The sequence below is a fragment of the Coturnix japonica genome, chromosome 9 (genome assembly GCF_001577835.2).
Source record: "Coturnix japonica isolate 7356 chromosome 9, Coturnix japonica 2.1, whole genome shotgun sequence".
Lineage (NCBI taxonomy): Eukaryota > Metazoa > Chordata > Aves > Galliformes > Phasianidae > Coturnix > Coturnix japonica.
Genome location: NC_029524.1, coordinates 17,568,873 through 17,590,124, shown reverse-complemented (window position 1 = coordinate 17,590,124; position 21,252 = coordinate 17,568,873). Strand labels below are relative to the sequence as shown.

The following is a 21,252-nucleotide window of genomic DNA, read 5'->3' as shown; positions in this document are numbered from 1 at the left end:
TTTATAAACTGCTGAGATGGAGGCGAGTCAGGATACGTCTACACTGTGTCGTGCTTCTGAGTAATGGCTTGTGTTTGTGGGTGGACGCTAGCTAAACCTGCCTTGAAAGTATATGTTGCTGTACATTACAAGGCACGTATCCTTTACACTTTGAATCCATAACCAATGCTGAAGCTGGCTGGATAAGACAGGAGGTCAATCCAGAATGACCTCCAGCACGTTATCACATGTGCACTATGAAAATGCTCCAGATATACTGTGACAGAATTCCTTCATCCTTCTTGACTCCCTCTATAACAGCTCTTCCCTCCTGTCTGTCTTGACCTTCCCCCTGCCTGCCTTCCTGCCTGTCAACATAACAGCTGCAGTAACTGATTTGTGTTCTCCCGTCTCTTCCCTCAAAGCCAGAAGGATTAATAATGGCCCCAATGGATCAATTTCATACAAGCAAATGGTTTGTTCTGCAGAACAGATATTTTGTCAGACTTTGTGATACCTCAATTTCTGCATTGCAGAAGGCAGTGCGACTCAAAGGACTATTTGGGACATAATTCTGTTGCCAACATGTAGATTTGCACTTCTGGTATTATTATTGCCATATTAGATCACACAGAGTAAAGAAGAGACTAAAGAAGCTAATGAAACGCTGTGGGTTTTGCTTCAGTTGAAGAAGGAAACCACTTGTATGCAATATCCTTAACAACAGCAATTCAAGTGGCCATGATTCTGAAACCTCACTCCAACAGAAATGGCAGTTGTCGCTCAAGAGGCTGTGAACACATTGCATGGTTCTGAAATCCTCCTTTTCCAACCTGCCCCACAGTTAACAGGTGCACTAACCTTAAATGCAAGCAGGTTCCTTCTCTTCCATTGCCTGGTTTTCTTGAGACTTTGCCACTTGCTTCTCCTTCGTTCTCTGGCTCTATTTGTGACTACAAAGGAACTTGTTCCACACAAGATTCAGTCTTGACAGGACGTGTGTTCAAAATGGCAGTAACTCAGTGCCTCATACTGGAGGATACATTGCCTGTGTCACCTTCTGTCCTTGGTGCTTTCCAAAGATCTGCTTGAGGTGGACACTGTGCTCACTGTGCTGCGCCAACATGCAGCTCAATGCCCAGCTGTCCTCAGAACCGCTCCTGTTCCTCAAGCTCCAGATGAATTAAAAGCTCTGTGAAGAACACAAAAAGGAGATTAAGCCCAATTTGCCTTTCTGGAAGCCAGCATCTTCCTGTGCTGGTGTCCTATCAGTAACACCTGTGTGCTCTGGGTGCCAAGCCGTGCTTCAGCACCAATGGCAGGCTGCTATGATTAGTGGCTGGAAGCCTCCCTGCAAGAAAGCTTCACCATCAGATGTGCTTGTACATCACTGTAAGTTAAGCACACCAAATAACTGTTAAGCTGACTGCCTTTATTTATAAACATACTTTTGACTAAACATATTTTGCCCACAGGTAACAGGAGGTTGTTTTATTGTCACCATAAAGCCCTCAATGCTGCGTGTTTGTCATTTTCTCTCTCCAACTGTACTTTTTATAGTTGGTTCTGCAGTCAGACGGCTTAATTTGTAACTTGTGTAACTGTTCTGCCCAGCAACAGCACCGGGAAGCACTGATGGTGTACCAGAAAAAGCACTGGTGACACAGGGCAAATACTGGAAGTGATGTCGGGCTTTTAATTACCTCGTTTTCACCACAGAGCTGCACAGGGCCGGGCAGGGCGGTACAGCTCCGCGTCTGCTTTTCCATCCAAAGTGCCACACACAGGAGGCACCTCACAGAATCACACAGATCACAGAATGACCCGGGTTGGAAGGGACCTCAAGGATCATGTAGTTCCAACCCCCTGCCTGGCAGGGCCACCAAACATACACCTTTACTAGATCAGGTTGCCCATGGCCCCGTCCAACCTGGCCTTGAACACCTCCAAGGACGGGGCATCCACAACCTCACTGGGCAGCCTGTTCCAGGCCCTAACCACTCTCCTAGTGAAGAACTTCGCCCTAACATCCAACCTAAATCTTCCCTCTTTTAACTTAAAACCATTTCCCCGTGTCCTCAGCAAGGCCGGTAACGAGGTGCTGCACATCGTTATCCAGAGGGAAGGAGCAGCCCTGAGGGATGGAGGCACAACATGGTGCAGCGATGGCGCTGCGGACACACGGCACCGTCCCGTCCCGCAGCCCCGGCTCAGCCCCCGCCGCCTCCCGTGCCCGAGGGGCGCGGCCTCCCTTCCTCCTCCTCCTCCTCCTCCTCCCGCCGCCTCTCGCGATGCTCCGCCGCCTCCCGGCCCACGTCACCGCGGAGCAGACGGGGACAACATGGCGGAGCGGCGGCGGCACAGGAAGCGGATCCAGGTAGCCGAGCCTCCCCCCTCTCCCTTGCTCCTTCCCGGCCCGCAGCCCCCTTCTCCCGCCGTGCAGACCGGCTGCTCCAGTCGGGCGGGCTCTGGGTTTCCCCGGTCCCGCGGTCTCCCCGCGCATCGCTGTGGGCCGGCGGCTCCGTGCTCAGCTCGGGCTGCTTGGCCCGGCCGTGCCGCTGTGCTCGGCGCTGTCGGTCGGAGCCCAGCAGGAGCCGGGCTCGTTCTGGTTCAGCCCCGCGTGTGGTGCGGCCCCGGCCCTTCGCTCAGCGCTGTGAGCTGGGGTGGGGGGGGTCTGCGACTCGGCGCCGACGTGCCCCAACCCGAAGGAAGCGATGCAGCGGGGAAAGGAAACTTATGCTTTATAATACACACTTGGCTGTGTCTAAGTGTGGGCTTAATCAGCATCGGGCTGTATTAGGATGCCGAGGCAATGTGTGATGGTGCCCCAGGGGCTGCCCGGTGCTCACACTGTACAGGATGGGGCTGTTCCTGCAGTGTGCAGTGCAGGTGTTGTGCTGCTGACAGCATCGGTTACTATAACGACTGTCACAGCCCTCTGGTGTTAACCCCCACATTCGGTAATGTTTGTTTAGGGTTTATTGCTGTGCTGTAAGCAGAGATAATAGTTGTGATAGGAACCAGAGCGCCGTCCAACAGACATAAACTCCAACAGACATAAACTCTGTACCTCATCCCTGTGCCCGGCCTCCATCCAGGCTCTCCTCATCCACCTCCCTCTCACTAAGAAGGCAGAGCTGTGTCAGTACAGCACTGGTTCCTTTTTGCTCTTTAATCCAGTTGCCCATCCATCATAACTAGCCAAACGCAATCAGATGCCACGTGTAACACCCAGGGCTCTGGGCTTAAGCACAAGCTCACTCCCAGCCCGTGAGCAATAGATTTGTTACTAATTGCATCTGCGTTAACGTGGTTTTAGATTGTGGCCTGAAGTTGTGATAGAACGATAAATGTCTGTTGCTTCTTGGTAGTTTCCCAGTGTATGTCAACAACAGCGGGGAGGCCAAACAATGAACAAAGGCGGCCATTGAATGCCCAGAGGGTGCTCTTAATTGGGCAGAGTGAATAAAGCAATATGTATTTTTCTGGCTTAGTTTTCTTAGTAAGCTTTTTGAGCTTTCTCGCCGTGGTCTCTGTGTGATTAACACATTTCAGGATAGCTCCGCTTGATGTGCTTCCCATCGGAAGTAGTAGCAGGAAGGATTTGTTATGAAATTGCGTTCTATAACACCAAATGCATTGCCTCATCTGTATTGTGTAGCTCAGGCTCTTCCTCTGGCAGCAAGTTACAGAAGTCACAGAGATCTCAACATCCAAAGTCTGAATGAAGACATCTCATAGGTAAAGATCCCAGCGTCACTCCTGGCAGTAATTTAACTGTAATTAACACAGATATGCAGGAGAGAAATGAGTGCGTTCAGACAGATACCCCTTGAAAGAAGCGGGGTGCCTCTGAATGCCTTTTACTTCAATAACCCAATAAAAGCTATTTCATCTCTTGGGAAAAGCAGTTGGTCCCACAGCGCTGACTTAAACACAACATCCTCAGTCGGTTTCTTTGACAGGCTGGGTAACGTGTGGCGCTTTGGCAGGTTTGCAGTTTGATTGTTAAGCAGGCATTAAGGTTTAATTACATTGGCCAGATTCCACCGCGCATGGTTTTATTCTGCCCATGTGGAGCTGTGTTTGTGCTGCGATTAATAGCACTTGTGTAGCATCTTACGCCCTGCCCTCTGCTCTAGAAATGCTGATGTGTATAAATACCGCTTTTATAAATAGAGGAAACTGCTTAAGGCCGCGATTTGGCAAATGTCTCAGCTGCAAATCGATGTCTGGATTCATGCTTTGAGATTCTCCTGCTGATGGACAGGTAGAAATCGGGATGAACAGCCCTACCCTGTTGTTGTGTCTTGATTTGGCTCTGCTGGAAGAAAGATGTGCAACAGCTGCATTGCTGCTTCCTGTGGGTTTGGGTTTTGTGAACAAATGTAAGGGATCTTCTGAGGCGACAGTGCACACAAATGGCATTGCAACTGGCCTGTTTGTTGGTTTTCTTATCACAAATCCTGGTAGGGTCCCAAGAGTCTGATGCACTCGGCACCTTCTGAGATGCTGATGTTGGATTCGCTTTCCTAAGCTGGTTGAAATGGTGATAGTTCCTTAGTGGAGTTCACCCAAGCATTCAAGCCAGTGGGAATTCATTGCACCTGCTGCAGTGTAAGTGTGAAGAAAAGTCTGGAAGACGTCTGTGCAGATTTGGATCTCGGCTCTTAGTGATGAGTTTAGAGTCAGCACTTCCTATGCTGCGTGTATTTCATACATGGTGCTGGCCATGGACCAAAGGAATGTAGGCTGCAGAAAGCTTACATCAAAAACAAGGCTCTGAAAACCACAGCTCTCAGGTTTAGGAGCAAAGGGAAGTAAGAAAACATTTGTATCACTGAAATCAAGGAGTTTTCATGGCCCCTTTAAAACAAAGCAGCATAAATCCTTGTAATTTTCGTGTGCACATGAAGCAACTTGTGCTGTGATAATCATCGTTTACTCTGTTCTGATTTTCCAGAAGCCTTGTTTCTATTGTGAAAGAAATCCTCCGGTCTCGGGTTGTGCCTGTGATGCAGAGCAGAAAAAGATGAGTGAAATTTCAAACCACGGTTGTGTCTTTTGGCCTTCACTGAACGGTGCCAGGAGAACCTGAATAAGTCAGACTTGGGTAGAGATGAAAGGCAGAAAGCAGCTCTGCCTACAGTGGTTTTCATAGCTCAGTTCAGATGTTCTGATTTTTAGTGTTACACAGGCCTCTTTTGTTTCGGTCCCAATTAGAGGTTTAATTAAGTTGGGAGCTACAGCTGTGTATTGAAGGCCGTTTGGAAGGCACCGTGCTATGCTTTGAATTGGGAGATAATGGAAAAAAGTGAATTTGGTTAATGCTTTCCATTCACTTTGAAAGTCTCCGACCCGATTTGTGGATTCCTGTAGGACACAGTTTTGATAGGAATGCTTGAGGGTTACTCCTAAAACTGCCTCAGTTCTGCAGTGCATTTAGCAGTAAGCAGGCAGGCTGAGCACTGCTCCTCCCACCCTCCTGTAGCTGAAATTCTTCTGTCTGGATAGATAAGAAGTTTGGTTGGGTTTTATTTTGAATGGCGTTCTTCCAGGGTGTGTGAATTATCAGGGATCGCAACTTCCCCTGAGTTTTCAGTACGTAAAATTAAACTGGATGGTGAAGGTCTAAAATAAAACCTCCTGCAGAAGGATTTGGGAGCATTGCAGTGTCCTGTTTTTCACTGACTGGAAAGTCTGATGGTAGAATATTAACTGGGAGGACCTTGCACATCGCTTGAAATGGTTCTTGAATCTGTCTGTCTTTCCAGTAAAAAGCAAACCTGAAATAGCAGCAAGTTTTCATGTGCTTTTTAAGACCATCTCATCTGTTTTAAAGCTTTATCATTGGTTTCAGACTGCCCCCTGATTAATCCATACGATCCTTTTCTAAGTGCATGGGGAGGTGAAGTAGCCTGGTGGTGGTTGGCTGTTGATACATCTGAATGTGAAGATCAGTTGAACTGCATTGCTCAAAACTTGTGCTTGGGATACCAGCAATTCCAGTGCGGAGCAACATGTGCAGTGCTGGCAGGAGATAAGTGCTGTCAATATCTGTATCTTCTCTGGCTGTTTTACAGGCTGTTAGAATGAATAACGTTTGCACTATGAGTGGTCGGTGTAAGAGTACCGAGGTGGTAGGTACTATTAGAAAAGCATTATTCTGAAGGGCAGTAGCTGCATTTAGTCATTAGTATCCGTGGCACTTTGGGGTGCTCTGTGCACTGAGCATGACACACACTCATTCATTTTCTTTAAGTGCCCGGCAATTTATTTTGTTGCTATTAACTCAGATCTGGTGTAGGACTAAAATTGGTAATTGGTGAAGTACAATTACTGCTACAACTGTACCATGAACAGGGACATCAAACCACTGCACATCAATTAATGTGTGTATGTGCACTGCCATTGGTGAATAGTCATGGAATCATAGAATGGCCTGGGTTGCAAAGGCCCACAGTGCTCACCCAGTTCCAACCCCCTGCTGTGTGCAGGGTCACCAACCAGCAGCCCAGGCTGCCCAGAGCCACATCCAGCCTGGCCTTGAATGCCTGCAGGGATGGGGCATCCACAGCCTCACTGGGCAACATGTTCCAGTGCATCACCACCCTCTGGGTGAAAAACTTCCTCCTAAGATCCAACCCAAACCTCCCACGAGCTGCCTGATGTTTAATACTGACTTGTAAAATCACAGAGAAAGGATGAAGTGGAGGTAGTGGTAACGTGGAGGTCTGTTGAACCAGTGTTATGTTCCCACAAAAGAATAGGAGAGGCAGGGATCTCTGCTAGGAAGGTCATTAATTAACCAGCTGACTTTGAGAGTTAGCTGTGCAATCTGTTGAAAATTAACAGCTCGCACTGCCTGAAGTTTTTGCTTTGGCATAGCAGCATCTGCTCGTCTTTGCATTTCCATTTCTCAGGGCTCCTTTTTCCCAACGTGCACGTTTGGAAGTTCCGTGTGCTTCATGCCATGCTGTGTAGGGCTGTTCTAGCACCGAGATGGACAGAGATGGACAGACCCTCCTCAGTGCTGCTCTGAAGTTTGTCATTCTCTAGTCATGCAGTGGAGCTGAAAACTTCTGCAGAAACATTTCTACTTTTCAATGTGGTTTTCCCCCCTCCTTCACACAACAGTTGAGCTGCTTTGTGTTCTGTCGATACACCTGTGTTGCTGTCATTTCATACATACCAATTCCCCTCTGTTGGTTTCCTTCGCTCTCAGCTTCACCGCTGCTTTCATCCAGCCCCCTAACCAGCTTCCCATTTGCTGGGTGCTCATTACGAGCTTCTTAGTCCCTCCTCTAACGTGCCCTTTCTACAGCTGCTAAATGAGTTCACAGCCATCACCTCTGGATCACTACCACAAGATGAGGATGTTGCCTTTTCTGATATTTTTGAGCCCAAATGAGTGTTTTCTAATTGTTTAAACCCGTATTAATTTTGTACCTTTGCTGTTGCAGGAGGTGGGTGAGCCATTCAAAGAAGAGAAGGCTGTTGCTAAATACTTACGGTTCAACTGCCCGACAAAATCCACCAACATGATGGGCCACCGAGTGGATTACTTCATTGGTAGGGTTCCTTTTAACCAGAGAATGGTACTTCTTCCACCAACACTGCCTGGGGAGGAGGGATTTTGTTTTCATTGTTAGTGCTTTATCTAGTAAGTCTTGGTCTTACGGTACGGTTCTGAAAACTTATCTAGGCATTTGATAACTGTAAAATTAATGATGATGATAAAATAAATGATTAATGGTTGGGGATTTTTTCCCCCACTTTTCCCTCTAGCCTCAAAAGCTGTGGATTGCCTCCTGGATTCAAAGTGGGCAAAGGCCAAGAAAGGAGAGGAAGCTTTATTTACAACTCGAGAGTCTGTGGTTGATTACTGCAACAGGTATGAACTAATTGATCCATTTGAATCATGAGTGTAGTTGTCAAGATGTCTGAGTTACTCAGAACCACTTTTGCTGAGGCTCCTTTGATGAAAGGAGTCCGCATGCTCTTAAGACATTTGTGTTACTATGGAAAAATAAAGACTGTATTTTATTGCTGTGTTTGAGGGTGTAAGATAAGAAATAGACACAACTTAGTGTCATCATCTTTGTTCCCAGAACTCTCTCATGCTTTCATTAAGCTGTTTGGCGCAGCAAGTTTTCCTAAATTCTGCAGTTATTTTAAGTAGGCAGGATCAGATTTCTCACATCTCCTCCCTCTGTCTGCCATGATGGCAAAAGCAGAACTTTGAGGTTCTTGTTACGCCTCTCGTGTGGTATGTCTCTGTCACTTGGAGTACTCAGAGTGCTTTGTTTAGATGAACAGCGTATTCTGACTCTTCTGCCCTTTTTTGGGGCTGCGTCTTGACGAGCTCTGCAAAAGCCACTTTGAAATTAAGATTATGGCGAATGCTCTGACTGTTCTTGGGGCCTCTTTTACGTAGCCATCCAGCAAGGTGAGATTCTGCCCTCAGCTCTAGGGCTGAGGCAGAGCTGGTTCAGTGAACTTTAATCCCTGTGCTGACTTTTTGAAGCAAATGTAGAAAAATACAAACACTTTTTTAATACAAGCAGAAAAATAAGTCTTCCTTTCAAGAATCTCTGGACTGAGATAAGTGCCTGTACATTTGTCCTTTGATAACTAGAGCCTCAGGTGAGACAGCAGCTGGATAAGTCCTTCAGGCCCAGCAGTGTAATGAATGCCTACACAGTGTGCAAATGAAATGAATTTGACCCCCTGCTCTCTGCTTTTTGCCACCAGTGTCACTTGTTGCACTTACGATCCGCTGGGCACTGTACCATGGCTGCAACTCGGTTTCTCTTGCAGACTCCTGAATCACTGATAATGATAAGACCACCTTTGGCCATTAAAACTGCTCTCAGAGTTTTTAACATTACCCTGTGGTCCCTTCAGGATAAGGCTGTTTAGGCACTTATTCATATTAAAAGCAAGTGCCTTAACTCTCTTGGTGTAGCTGTTGTGATTGTTTTGCCTGTCCTGTCCAACAGAAAACAAGGATCAGGTTCTGCTCCCTCATCCTGTGTCAACTGCATTGAATAGCTCCATATTTAAAACACTTTACTATCTGAATTCATTATACTGCTCCAGTGCGTAAGGTCTCCCGGTGCACTTAACATATTGATCTTAGCTCAGGAGGTTTTCCCAGTGGGGGTATTTGGCACAGGTATACACACAGCAATACACACTACAGCAATAATGCTGCATTCAGCAGATCTAAAGAGAGCTGAGAGGTTGGGAAAGAGCTGCCCTGAAGGCCATACCTGTGGGCTGCTCAGTACCTGAGGATACAGCAGTGAAGAAAATAGTTGCTCCCAATAAAGTGACTCTGTGCTGCTAGAAACTACATCAACAATGGTCTGAAGGAAGGTTTCTTTTTGCTGTTGTTGACTGTTTTTTTTTTCCTATTTAAATATTCCCATGTCCTGGTTTTGTCTGGGATAGAGATGATAGTAGCTGGTATGGTGCTGTGTTGTGGATTGAAGATGAGAATTATGCTGAAAACACCCTGATGTTTTAGTTATTGCAGAGCAGTGCTGCACAGAGCCAAGGACATTTCAGCTTCTTATGCTGCCCTGCCAGTGAGGAACTGGGGGTGCACAAGGAGCTGGGAGGTGACACAGCCAGCACAGCTGACCCAAATGGCCAAAGGGATGTTCTGTACACACAGCATCATGCTGAATGATAAAGCTGGGGGAGCTGCCACTGCTCAGGGCAGTCAGTTTACCTAATTTAACAAGCAGTCCAGCATAAGGACTTGATCTGCAGCAAGAGATGAAGGAAACCAAGTACAAATGTAATCAATCTGATGTATAAGGCCAGGCTTTTTTGAGGTGAATTGGCCCTTGGATCTCGTACATCACTGCTTGCCCTCAGTCTGAAGAGCAGTGTTCTGTTCTTCCTGCATGGAATTTGGGTATGGTCCTTTTGTGGACATTACCTGTTGGTGACAACTTCGAGACCACCTCCTTTGGCCCAGCCAGCTGAGTATGTTCATGCTGTAAGGTATGTTTGTAGCTGACATGACTGGAATGCTTGCACAAGTTAATTAATTAATTACAAGCTAATTAAATTGGCTTGGTGGTGTTTTCTCTTTCCTACATCTCGTGTATTCTTTTATATCTGTTCAAAATTCAGCTGCAGAAGAGTATGAGTTTTGTTAAGTTTTAAACAGGTGAAAAAACAGAGCCAAGAGATGAGACGTGGTAGTTCATGGTGGTGTTCTCTTTCATTCAGTTTTGCTTTATCTTATGATTATCTTCGATAGGTAATCTAGACTGGTAGCCATTAATTTAATTGCATGTAAGCAATGATTATTTCAGTGACACTTAAGTATGTCGTTTAACTTCTTTCATTTTAAGACTCCTGAAAAAGCAGTTCTTTCATCGAGCATTAAAAGTGATGAAAATGAAACCTGACAAGGACACAAAGAAAGAAAAGGAAAAAGGAAAAGCTGAGAGTGGGAAAGAAGAGGAGAAGAAAAGCAAGAAGGAAAGCAGCAAAGATGAAAAAACCAAGAAGGAGAAAGAAAAGAAAAAGGATGGTGAAAAAGAAGAGTGTAAGAAGGTAAGCGAGGTCTTTGAGAAAAGAGACAAACCTGTCAGCAGGGAATACAGTGTTGTGAAGATTACGTGGCTTAAACATTTGGTTGCTTGTTCCAAAGGATGAGGTGCTTTTTTTTTCCCTCTTCTTTTGCCAGTCTTAATCTCTAAAATGCACCTTTTTACATTTTGGAGTTCCAGTTCTGATTCGGATCAAAGCAGACACTTCATTTGTGTCTCTGTGTACCTCATCATCTTGTAACGTGGGCTGAGTTAATAAAAAACTGCTTCTGTTCAGCTTCAGTGGGCACTGATGCTTTGTGCAAGTGTTCTGTAGCAGATTGACGTGTGTGTGTGTGTGACCTGACATCTCAAGGCAGTGCAGCTGCACATGTGAAACAAATGAGCATTTTTGCCATGTTTGGTGGTAAGAAAGCTTGGGATGTGATATTTGGTGCTTGCGAATAGTTCTGTAGTGGTGGGCCATGTTGGTGTAAGGGAGATCTGTCGGTAATCTACACAGTGCTTAATTTTCATAGACCTTTCATTTACTCTCTTTGTAGTTGACACTCGATGAAGAGAGGTGTGTTTTGTTATGTGCTCAGTGGTTGAATCCAGTGGGAGTTGGTAGGATAGCCTCACAAGTTAATCCAGCTCCAACACTCTGAAGTGAGGTAATGGCACACAACTAAAGGCGTAGTCTGCCTGTGCAAAGGTCCGGATCTCAGAAGAAAGTTACATGGCCAATGAGGGAAGTATGAACAAAACAAACTTGCTGGCAATCTAAATGAAGAAGCCAGAATAAGGCTACCTAACTCGAGATACCTTAAAGTGCTGATACTGAAAGTTATGAACTTCTCCAGTTCCCTGTTATCTGAAGTGTTGCATTATTAAATGTTAATCTTTAATCATTAATTATCAAACTGATATTTTAGTAGCTGGTATAAAAGCCAGTGGACAATAACTTAACAGAGGGCAAAAATTAGAAAGTTAATTCTAGCAAAGAGAAAGGAGACAGGAGGCAGGGAAGAGGGAGGCACGAGATCTGAAAGCCTGTGTGTGCTTTTTATGTATAGTTTATGTTTGTCCTCAGGATGAGACCCCAGGAACACCAAAAAAAAAGGAAACTAAGAGGAAATTTAAGCTCGAGCCACATGAAGACCAAGTTTTCTTGGATGGAAATGAGGTAAGATTTATGGGTACTTTGTAAATCTAATGTCAGTGCATTATTGTCAGATAATATACCATAATCCACAGGCTCTCTATTGTCCTGTTAATGGAAGAAATAATGATATAAGAATAATGATAATTTGCAGCATCAAATTTTAGCAATCTTCAAGGAGATTAGAGATCCTATGTCTAATAGAAAGCAGAATTCCCAGAGGTTTGTGTTTTAGGCCACGAAGTGAAGCAGAACATTAAACACTTCATGTTGCATCACTGTGTTAGTCTTATTGCCTCTTCTGAGGTGACCTGCTGGTACTTTGCATCAGCTCTTCTGCTGAGGGATCCTGCTTGACAGTACTTGGCTGCTGCTTTGAATTGTAACTGTGAAAACAGTTGTACTCGTTCAGAAAACTCTACCAGGGAGCGTCTTTCCTAAGGCTGAACAACTCTGGTTCAGCTGGAGAAATCTTTTTATTTTTACAAAACTCGTCTGTGCTTCATGCTGAGCAATACAGATGTGTAATGGAAAAACAAGCAGAAATACACCAACAACCACCTTGATTCAGTAATACTCTGAATCTTGCATTTCTTTGTCAGTTTTACTGTAGGAACATTCACATGAGCTGTAAAGCAATCCAGGTAATGACTTATTTCATGAAAGAATTCTTCAACATTTTGAAACTTCCCATGTTTTTCTTAACTAGCCCAGAAATGCATTCCCTCCCAGCAGGAACCTCTCCACAGCCGCTGCACTGCACAGTGCATTTGGCTCCGGCCCCCAGGCTCAGATTATGATCAGTACATACCTGAGGCAATCAGTATGGGCATGCAGGCATGCAGCCCCTTGGCTGTTTGTCTCTTCTGGCAGTTCCTCTGTTTCAAGTGCTATTCAAAATGCAATGCTTCCTCCGGTACCCCTTGCCTTCCTTTGGTACTGACTGAAGTGCTGTTTGTTCAGTGCACTGAGGTAGCACTAAGAATTTAAGTGAGGAAAAAAAAATCCTGTGTCAGAGCTTTTTTTTCCAAGTGTCATTATTTCTGTTATAGGTGTATGTGTGGATCTATGACCCTGTTCACTTTAAAACATTTGCCATGGGACTCGTTCTTGGTAAGTAAGAGCAGCCATTGGCAAGCACACCATAAATGCAGCCACATTAACCAAACAGGAGTATCTCTCCTTGGAGAAATTTATATCTTCTTCCCAGACAAAACCTTTTTTTGTTCCATTTTAGCATGATTTGTCAGCAGTCACATTATGTGAAGTTTGATCTCGGGATGGAGGGAGGATACATGCAAATAAAATAAAAAATACAGAAGAGGACACAGCTGAGACATGCTTTAGAAACTGTTGGAATTTGCACAAGGCTGTGAGCAGTTTAAATAACACCTGTCTGTCTACCCATAATGAAAGCAGCAGTGGGACTAGGAAAGGTTTCAGTCAAGGCATAAAACAGTATTATCTAACTCATACATTGCTAACCCAGTACCTTGAATAGCAGTAAGCCGAGAACCTTCATTTTTATGTCAGGAAGAGCTAATTATGTTTCTCATTCTTCTTATCTTTCTATTTAGTGATTGCCGTTATAGCTGCAACTCTGTTTCCACTTTGGCCAGCAGAAATGCGTGTTGGTGTATATTACCTCAGCGTAGGTGCAGGCTGTTTTGTAGCCAGTATTCTTCTTCTTGCTGTTGGTAAGTGTCAGTAACCTTCATTTCCTCAGTAGGTGAAATATAGAAGAGCAGAAACATGTCATACATTTAGGCACTGTCTGAGGTGTGGGAATCTCTCAGTCCCATCTGGTTAATTTGTTCTTAGCAGCTCAGCAGCCAGACTGATTGATTCTGCATCTGTATTTCCCTGGTGGCCACAGGGTGTCAGAGTTGTGCTGCAGAATTAAGAAATCTCCACTTTGTGTGGCCTATTTGTGTTTTTCTGTATAGTGGAGATTTTAATTCCTCATTTTAAAACCAAACACAAAAAGAACCGAGAAGCCCATGCAAAAGCAAAACCAAAGCCAGAGCATTAAAAATAGATGCTGGAGTAAGAATGATATAACCAGGATTTGAAAGCACGAAGAGGTAAATCACAGATGACATGATTGCTGGGGGAAGGGGTTAGTAACAAAACTAAAAGACTTTTCCCTAAGCCTGTTGCTGTTGTGGCTCTGTGTGGATGTTAGTATGACTTACACTAGACATCGTTGTACGTTGTGAATTCTATCATAACAAATCTTCACACTGTTTTAATACAGCTCGCTGCATCCTTTTCCTGATTATCTGGCTCATCACCGGAGGAAGGCATCACTTTTGGTTCCTGCCAAACCTTACAGCAGATGTGGGATTCATTGACTCCTTCAGGCCCCTGTACACACACGAATACAAAGGACCAAAAGCAGACTTAAAGAAAGAGGAAAAATCAGAATCCAAAAAGCAGCAAAAATATGACAGTGAGGAGAAATCAGATAGTGAGAAGAAGGAAGAAGAAGACGGGAAAACGGAAGCAACGAGGAACTCGGGAACGGAAGGCTCAGGAGGAGAGCGGCATTCAGACACAGACAGTGACAGGCGTGAAGATGACAGGTCCCAGCACAGTAGTGGAAATGGAAACGACTTTGAAATGATCACAAAAGAGGAACTTGAACAGCAAACAGATGAAGGGGATTGTGAAGAGGAAGAGGAAGAAGATACCGAAAGTAGGCCTTCACACGAGAAGTCATAACTGGCTGTGCTTGTGGGACTAAGTATGTGCAAAGGGTTGGATTTTCTTTGTTGGCTGATCACCAAAACATAGACCATACAGTAGCATCTTTGTTTGCTGAAATATACACATTACCAAACAGTTTTATATCTAGTTCCTTCATTTTATTTTTTTTTTTAACCATTAACTTGATTACTTGGTACTATGTTAATCATTAATATACATTTACAGAAGTTTTATCAACCTGACAAGTTTTCTCTTGATTAATAGATTGCCCAGATCGTCCTCAAACATTGAAAACCGCAGCTTTCTGGTACTTGCATCACTGGTCAATTAGTTCTGCTTCTCAGACTTCCTTTTGTAAAACAGGTAAAAAGTTGAATGACCAAATCTCAGACTATTCCTAGTTGTACTCATTTGATAGCTAGTTAGATAAAGCCCTTCTTAGCCCACAGCTTTCTTGATATGTTTCTTGATTTTTTTTTTTTTCTTTTCAAAAGACTGTGAAAACTTTCCTAAAGAAAAGTAGTTTTAGCAGAAGTATTTTGCTGAAAATATAAGAGCTGGTAGCGCTGAATTTGGCTGCAGTGTTCTCTGTTTCTCCAGACTATATGCCAGCAACTTAGGAAATCCAAACTGGTTTTGTACATCTGGTTCAGAGAAAGACGTCATCTCCAGCAGGTGAAGGAAGCAGCAATTGGAAGTAATGGCTGTTTTCTTTCTCCTGCTCCATCGTAATTAAAAAAAAAAAAAAAATGTATTCTGTACATAATTTACAAATAAAGCAAACCATTTACTTTATCTGCTACTTATTATTTAGAGATTTGATCCAGCGTTCAGTTTGTATGAATAAAGCCATTTTGTGGTGTGTCTATCAGAGAAAATGCAAGTCAAGAGGACCTCACGAAATATTTGTGTATGATCAGTAGCTGTTCAACAAGAGCTTTAGTTTTGTGCCAACATTCCATGTATTTGAGTATGAGTAAATTGATCCTTATTAAATGAAAGCAAACAACACAGCTGTATGTATGCCTTAATGTTAAAACTTTCTATTTTCTGGAACTGGAATACTTTTTAAACAGAAGAGCCGGGAGAGTATTCGCTTGTTCAGAAATATAGATAATCAAAGCTAATATGAAGAGATGATAAATCATTTGTTTATAAATATCTTGAAGTAGTTTGTGCAGTTTCTCTTACGCATCCCTTATTCATTGGATGTTTGGAGGCTATGCTGTATGTTTGGTTAACTAAACATGTAACAAGTTTAAACCTGGCATCACTCCTTAGTATCACTTAAGCTGGAGCTGTAGATCTGACTGTTTCCTGAACCAACTCACAGAATATAAGGGTAATCTTATCTTAATTTTACTTACTCGGCACTTTTTTCAGTCCTGAATTGCTTCCCCTTCCTTCCAGCATTAGCATTTTGGATGAAGATACCTATTTTTGTGCAAATACATCTTAATGGGTGGATTGAAACTTGTTGGATACAGCGTCACTCGTTCCTTAAATCCGGATATTTGCTCTGTAAAAAAACAGATAAATTGGACCACTTTTAAACGAATATAACATAAAAATTGAAGGGCCCATTATAGAAATAGTTTGACTTCTGGACACTTGTACATTAGAACTGATTAAAATAACTAACAAAGACCTGTCACTGCCTTTATTACCTTACTGAGATGAACGTTACATGATGTTAAAGGTCTCAGTTAACATCCATTCCACTCATTTCAGCAGCCATTTGAGGATGCTCTTTATGCTTTGCTCATACAGGTGCTAGTTTTCTTTGTGCTCGCATTTCACATCCTCACATCCAGAGTTGAGAACAGAACTGCAGCCCTTTCTGTGCGAGAATCTTCAGCTGGCTGCCTCTCATTCACAGTACATCTGACCTTAAGAGCCAGTGCTGCAGCCTGATAACTAGCTAACTTACTGTTTGCCCTGCAAGAGCAGAGCTATAAAGTTGTCTTTCTGCTGAAGATATCCCTGCAGTTCATTGTGTTGGAGTCCTGCTGCTGCCAACAGGAGCTGAAATAAGTTTGTCTGATTTTTTTGCACGTGTATGTAAAAGTAATGCAAAGTCATATTCAGACCTCTCAGTTGGCATCAGAAGCACCAACATCAAATACTTTAAAAAGGAATTTGAGTGGAGAGATACGAAACGCACCAAGGCTCTGCTGCACACCAGGGCTGCACTGCGGCTTCTCTGCTTTGCACATCAGGAGTGGGACAAAACAGCCTTATCAGTGCAAACAAACTCAGGCCGAGCAGCTGCTGAATGTTTTCAATAGACTTCCTGGTAATGGCTGGTACAATTTCATTAGGGCTTCTCATTTTATTTAATAAAACATTGGCTGATTTTATTTGTAGTACAGCAACAGGTGCAGGAAAACAAAAGGCACATTTCCTGATCCGATTGTGTCCACAAAGAGTCCATTACTCATTGGCTGACACAGTGAGCATTCATTTTGCCATGTGTATTTCTTATGTGAAAATAATGACCAGGCACAAAAATAACTGTCTTATGATAAAGGACTTGGGAGATGAGTTAGACTTAGCGACAGCACAACGCACATAGTGTAAATGCAAGTGAAGAGCGAGATAACAGTACTCAGTTGATACGGATCATGCTTTAGATATAGACTGAAATACATGGAACAGGTAGAATCCATCACTAACCCTGTCTCCTTAATTCTTCAGAGATGCAAAACTCAGGCCGATAAAGAAGGAATGCACACTGTCTGTGCTTATAAATACTGTGCTCTTCAATACATGGAAACACCCTGTAAATGGGACACCAGTCAAGTACTTTCTTCATTAAGAAGCAGCAGCTGTCCCTTATCACACATTTCTTAGTTAATTCCTCTATTACAATCTTCATAAACGGCCTCCTGTCCCTCTGAGAGGTGACATTTCAGGAACAGCAAGAGCACAACCACATGCTCATCAGGTCATTGCAAAACTCAAATTGCTGGCCCTGTGCTGACAAATCATGTGATAATTAAGGCATTAAACCTGTTCTGCCAGGTAACACCCAGCTACGGGCATATCCAGGAAAGGAGAAGCATGCAGGAAAGGCTCTATCAGATGGGCACCCATCTCCACATCTGCACCTGGTCTCTGTCAGCCCTGCTCACAGCTCTTACGGCCATTCAGCACCAAATTAAGTCAGAGCCCAAATCTTTGGAATTTCTCATAATAACTTCTCCAGGAGTTCATAACTACACCTTTGCCCTCACATGAAAGCAAAACCCATAGATATACGTTTGATCTCCCAGTTCCCATGTGGCTTGAGGCATCCCAGATGTCAGTGTAGGATTTCTTGAAAGACACAAGGCTGAGATGAATTGAGGAAAAGCAAAGATGGGGGCTGACTACCAGGAATCATTACCATGATGTGATGAACACAGGTTAAGAACTTGTGCTCGTGTTCCACATCTGCCCTTGTCCCAAGGGAACCTCCCGGCCCTCAGTCAGGCTGAGAATGAAACAGAAGGAGCAGAAACACCACTGCAAGGAGGAACTTAAGTAAGGCACAGAGCTGAAGTGCTGAGCTCCATCACAGGTGGAGCAGAGAGCAGAGCACTGCACTGACCATTGAGAAGGGCGCTGGCTGCATCCAGGCTCTCTCCTTTCTGTTTCTGTCAGAAGTGGATCAAGTTAGATTTAAAATTAAAGCTGCAAAAGCGGCTTCCAATGCCTCCTTCCAACAAGAGAGCTGCACTGCAAGGGTCTGTGTGAGCCTATGGGCCACATGGAGCCTGCTCAGAAAGCTTGCAGGGCGCTGTTGATGCATGGGGCTGTGCTGACACCTTTATCAGCACAACAAATTCCAGAGCACCTGAAGCTGCTCTCAGAAGGTCTCAGCAGCCAAGTGGCACTTTGTACACACAGACCAAACACGGACAGACCCAGCACTGATTTAGCCTGCAAGAAAGGCAATTAAAAACGCTTCCCTCTCAATGGACACCAAACACACTAAGCACACAGCCACCCCGATGTTCAGACCTAAGTTGAATTGGGTACGACATCACATCCAGATCGCTCCCAAACATTCAGCTCTCCTTCCCGTGCTCCAAGCGCGTCCTTACGGGGAGGGAATCCCCAGCGAGGAGACGGGTCGGGCGGGGATTCCTCCATCGGGCGGCGGGGCCGCACCCCGACACGCCTTAACGGGGGACGTCCCGGCCGGGCAGCAGCGCGGAGAGCCGGCAGCAGCAGGTGGGTGCTGGTCGGGCAGCGTGCGGGGCGGCCCCGCACGGCCACCGCCACGGCACGGGGGGAACGCGGTGGGAGCGTGGGAGGGGAACGGCAGAGGGCGGAGGAGCGTTACCGGCACGTTCGTTACCGGCACGTTCGTTACCGACACGTTCGTTCCCGGAGCCGGGCCCGCTGCTCTGCCCGCACGGCGGCCGCAGGGCCGGCTCGGAGCGCTGAGTGCTGGCTGTACTCGCTGTTTCAGTTCAGACTTTCCTCTCTTCCACTTTTACCCGAGAGAAAAGGGAGAAGCGTTGGGAAAGGAGGAAACGAGCAAAGCCGCAGTCAGCAGCCCCACAGAACAGCGAAAATGAAAGGGGAAAGATTTAGTGCTTTGCTTTTGTCTGCGGTTCTAAGAGCTGCGGAAACAACAGCCTGTTTCTGCAGCAAAGAGAGAAGCAAGCGTGCCTAGTTTCTGCTGATATCCTGCCATCCCTCCTGCGTTCATTTACAGAACAAACAAGTGGGAAGAGCCGTTATAAGAAAACTTACACCAACTTGAAGGGGAAAAGCAGCAACTGGGAGGGCGTGTAGTGCTGCTATTCCCACAGTCTCACTTCCATATGGATTCTATGGGGGACCATAATGTGACGCATCCCACGTGTTGCACAGTTTCTACTCTGTGTGATTATGTAATTTCTCGACAATATGAAGGAGTTCTGATATATCCAGCCCAACAGAAAGACCACCATGCTTCCAATGGGGAAGAAACACCATCAACCTTGTATTTTTTCCTTTCCAGACATGATGCACCGCGCCCTGTGATACTTAATGTGCTGCTTCTTACCATTGGGAGGATGGCTGCTCTGCTCTGTGAGAACTGCTCCAGTCGGTACCAGCAGCCCCAGCTCCGCCGGCCCCTGGAGACGAGCTGCATGCTGCTTCTGGTCATGCTTGGGAAGGTGTGCCTGGATCTCTTCATGCTGCAAGTTAAGCACAAGAAAGTCAAAGTTAGTTTTATGGGGTATTTTTGCGTCTCGCTGGCACTTCTTGATTTCATCCTGCTGCTGAATATCGCTGTCATCCTCTACTTGGAGGACTTTGCGCTCTGGGGTGTCAGATTCACCACGTACCACATTTGCCTGTTTACTCAGATCATTTCACTCACTTACGGCACTTTGCATTACCCGGTGTATCTCGTGGCAGGTCTGGATTATTACATGAATATAACCCAAACCTCTCAAATCCCCCGAAGAGGTCGAAGATTATTTTACATTTTTATTGTGGTTTTTATATGGATCTCTGTATTTTTTTGTATTTTGAAAGTTCCCGCTATCTATGAAGAACTAGAAATTCAGAACCATTTCTCTCCTTATCAGTGCCCTCTCTTTGTCAGCGTGCAGAGCTACTCTGTCTCGGTTGCCATGCTGGTTCTCATAGGCATAGCTCTCATGGTCTGCTGGAGGGAATTGATCACCATGCTGCTGTCCATGAGGGTTGCCTCCTTTGCCAACCAGTCCGTTCTGCTGTTCTCCTACGTGCCCAACAACAACAGCACTTGTTTCAGGCGGCAGCTTCTGACCAGACTCCTCATCTGTTTTCTTGGTTCTTGGGCACCTTTTGTTCTTCTCCAGTTTATCATCTTGTTTCTTGGTGCTTGGGTTCCAGCCTACATGGAGATGAACGTCCCTTGGCTGTACTTCATCAACAGCTTTCTTATTGCAGTAGCGTACTGGTTTCGATGTCACGATGTTGAATTGACAGAGGAGACGTGGTCTACAGATCCATTTGTCAGCTGGAAATTCTGCTTTATGCCATTTGACAATGAAAACACAGAGCCAGCTGAAAAGCCAGGCACAGTAATTGTCATCTGTTAACGAGCTGCTGACTGAAGAGACTGATAGGGCTGCATGTACTTTGATGTTGTGACCATGTCCTTATAGAGAACTCAAGGAAGCATCTCCAGATCTACAATCCACAGGAAGAAAATCTAACATTTATGAGTGCAGTAAGGAACAACGCACCAGAACGTGGGATGCTGCAATGCTTCTACACTGGGCTTTATTCCCATTTCAGAGTACTTAAGAGAAGACCACTATTTACATAAAATAAGTTCTTGGTTAAAGCTGGTGTTTATTACTACAAGTTTACAATTGTTTTAAATTGAACAATCTCAGGTTTTATAGTATAAAATACATCAGTTTTTAATAGGCTGAAGCCCTTTTTTATCAGTTACATCAAGGTGACCAACTGTCAAGTTCAAACTGCTGTGCTTTTATTTTTAAGTGTATTTTCTTGTTAAAGTTTTTGTTAGTTTAAGGTTTTTTCATGGTTAATGAGGAATGCAGCCTCTTAATTGAGGCCATACCTCCATCAGAATTATAAACTTGGTTTACAGAAACTATTGCAAGATGGATATTGTCACAGCTACGAGAAAGGCAGCGTTTCATTATTTCCTTGTTGCTGTTCCTCTAAGGTATGTGTGTGCACATTAAACATTATTTAATTGTAATCACAGCAGTAAGAGCTTTAATGAAAAAGAAATACAAACACTTAATATGAACAGTTGGACTAGACCTCCTGTACTGATCAGATGCAAAGTATCAGAGAATCACAAGGTTGGAAGCGACCCACAAGATCATCAAGTCCAACTGT

General features: G+C 44.6%; 3 protein-coding genes and 1 long non-coding RNA gene across 11 annotated transcripts in view; 2 read left to right on the top strand and 2 right to left on the bottom strand.

Moving 5' to 3' along the window:
* Nucleotides 1-1,836, bottom strand: part of LRRC31 (leucine rich repeat containing 31) — a 29,587-nt gene extending 27,751 nt beyond the window's left edge. For 4 of the 6 annotated variants that reach the window (XM_015871986.2, XM_032446622.1, XM_032446619.1 and 1 more), the window contains exons 1-2: nucleotides 1,683-1,836; nucleotides 841-1,171 (exon numbers count right to left, since the gene is read on the bottom strand). The gene's annotated coding sequence lies outside the window, so the exon portion shown is untranslated. Of the gene's footprint in view, nucleotides 1-840; nucleotides 1,172-1,682 lie in introns of those variants that run through there. The other 2 variants (XM_032446618.1, XM_032446620.1) reach the window with 2 other exon arrangements.
* A 401-nt stretch (nucleotides 1,837-2,237) lies between these two features.
* Nucleotides 2,238-15,564, top strand: SEC62 (SEC62 homolog, preprotein translocation factor). Its single transcript, XM_015872030.2, has 8 exons — nucleotides 2,238-2,356; nucleotides 7,443-7,551; nucleotides 7,768-7,873; nucleotides 10,353-10,557; nucleotides 11,626-11,718; nucleotides 12,747-12,807; nucleotides 13,272-13,391; nucleotides 13,952-15,564. The coding sequence occupies exons 1-8, from the start codon at nucleotides 2,321-2,323 to the stop codon at nucleotides 14,416-14,418; spliced, it is 1,197 nt and encodes a 398-aa protein (XP_015727516.1). The 5' UTR covers nucleotides 2,238-2,320; the 3' UTR covers nucleotides 14,419-15,564.
* Nucleotides 7,500-13,979, bottom strand: LOC107318343. 2 transcript variants are annotated; one of them, XR_001557322.2, is made up of 3 exons: nucleotides 13,890-13,979; nucleotides 12,506-12,672; nucleotides 7,500-7,599 (listed from the first exon to the last, which is right to left on the bottom strand). It is a non-coding gene; the product is annotated as an uncharacterized LOC107318343 (long non-coding RNA). The 2 variants fall into 2 exon arrangements; XR_001557321.1 differs by lacking the exon at nucleotides 13,890-13,979 and adding an exon at nucleotides 13,187-13,274.
* A 2,892-nt stretch (nucleotides 15,565-18,456) lies between the features above and the next one.
* Nucleotides 18,457-20,722, top strand: GPR160 (G protein-coupled receptor 160). 2 transcript variants are annotated; one of them, XM_015871980.2, is made up of 2 exons: nucleotides 18,457-18,621; nucleotides 19,400-20,722. In XM_015871980.2, the coding sequence occupies exon 2, from the start codon at nucleotides 19,455-19,457 to the stop codon at nucleotides 20,472-20,474; it is 1,020 nt and encodes a 339-aa protein (XP_015727466.1). In that variant the 5' UTR covers nucleotides 18,457-18,621; nucleotides 19,400-19,454; the 3' UTR covers nucleotides 20,475-20,722. The 2 variants fall into 2 exon arrangements, with proteins under 2 accessions (XP_015727466.1, XP_015727465.1); XM_015871979.2 differs by lacking the exon at nucleotides 18,457-18,621 and adding an exon at nucleotides 18,741-19,055.
* The last annotated feature ends 530 nt before the right edge of the window (nucleotides 20,723-21,252 follow it).

Coding starts and splice junctions, on each gene's coding strand:
- GPR160 (XM_015871980.2), top strand. CDS start 19,455: ATGGCTGCTCTGCTCTGTGAGAACTGCTCCAGTCGGTACCAGCAGCCC.
- SEC62 (XM_015872030.2), top strand. CDS start 2,321: ATGGCGGAGCGGCGGCGGCACAGGAAGCGGATCCAG. Junction 11,719..12,746: donor TTTTCTTGGATGGAAATGAG/GTAAGATTTATG, acceptor TTTCTGTTATAG/GTGTATGTGTGGATCTATGA. Junction 13,392..13,951: donor TATTCTTCTTCTTGCTGTTG/GTAAGTGTCAGT, acceptor GTTTTAATACAG/CTCGCTGCATCCTTTTCCTG.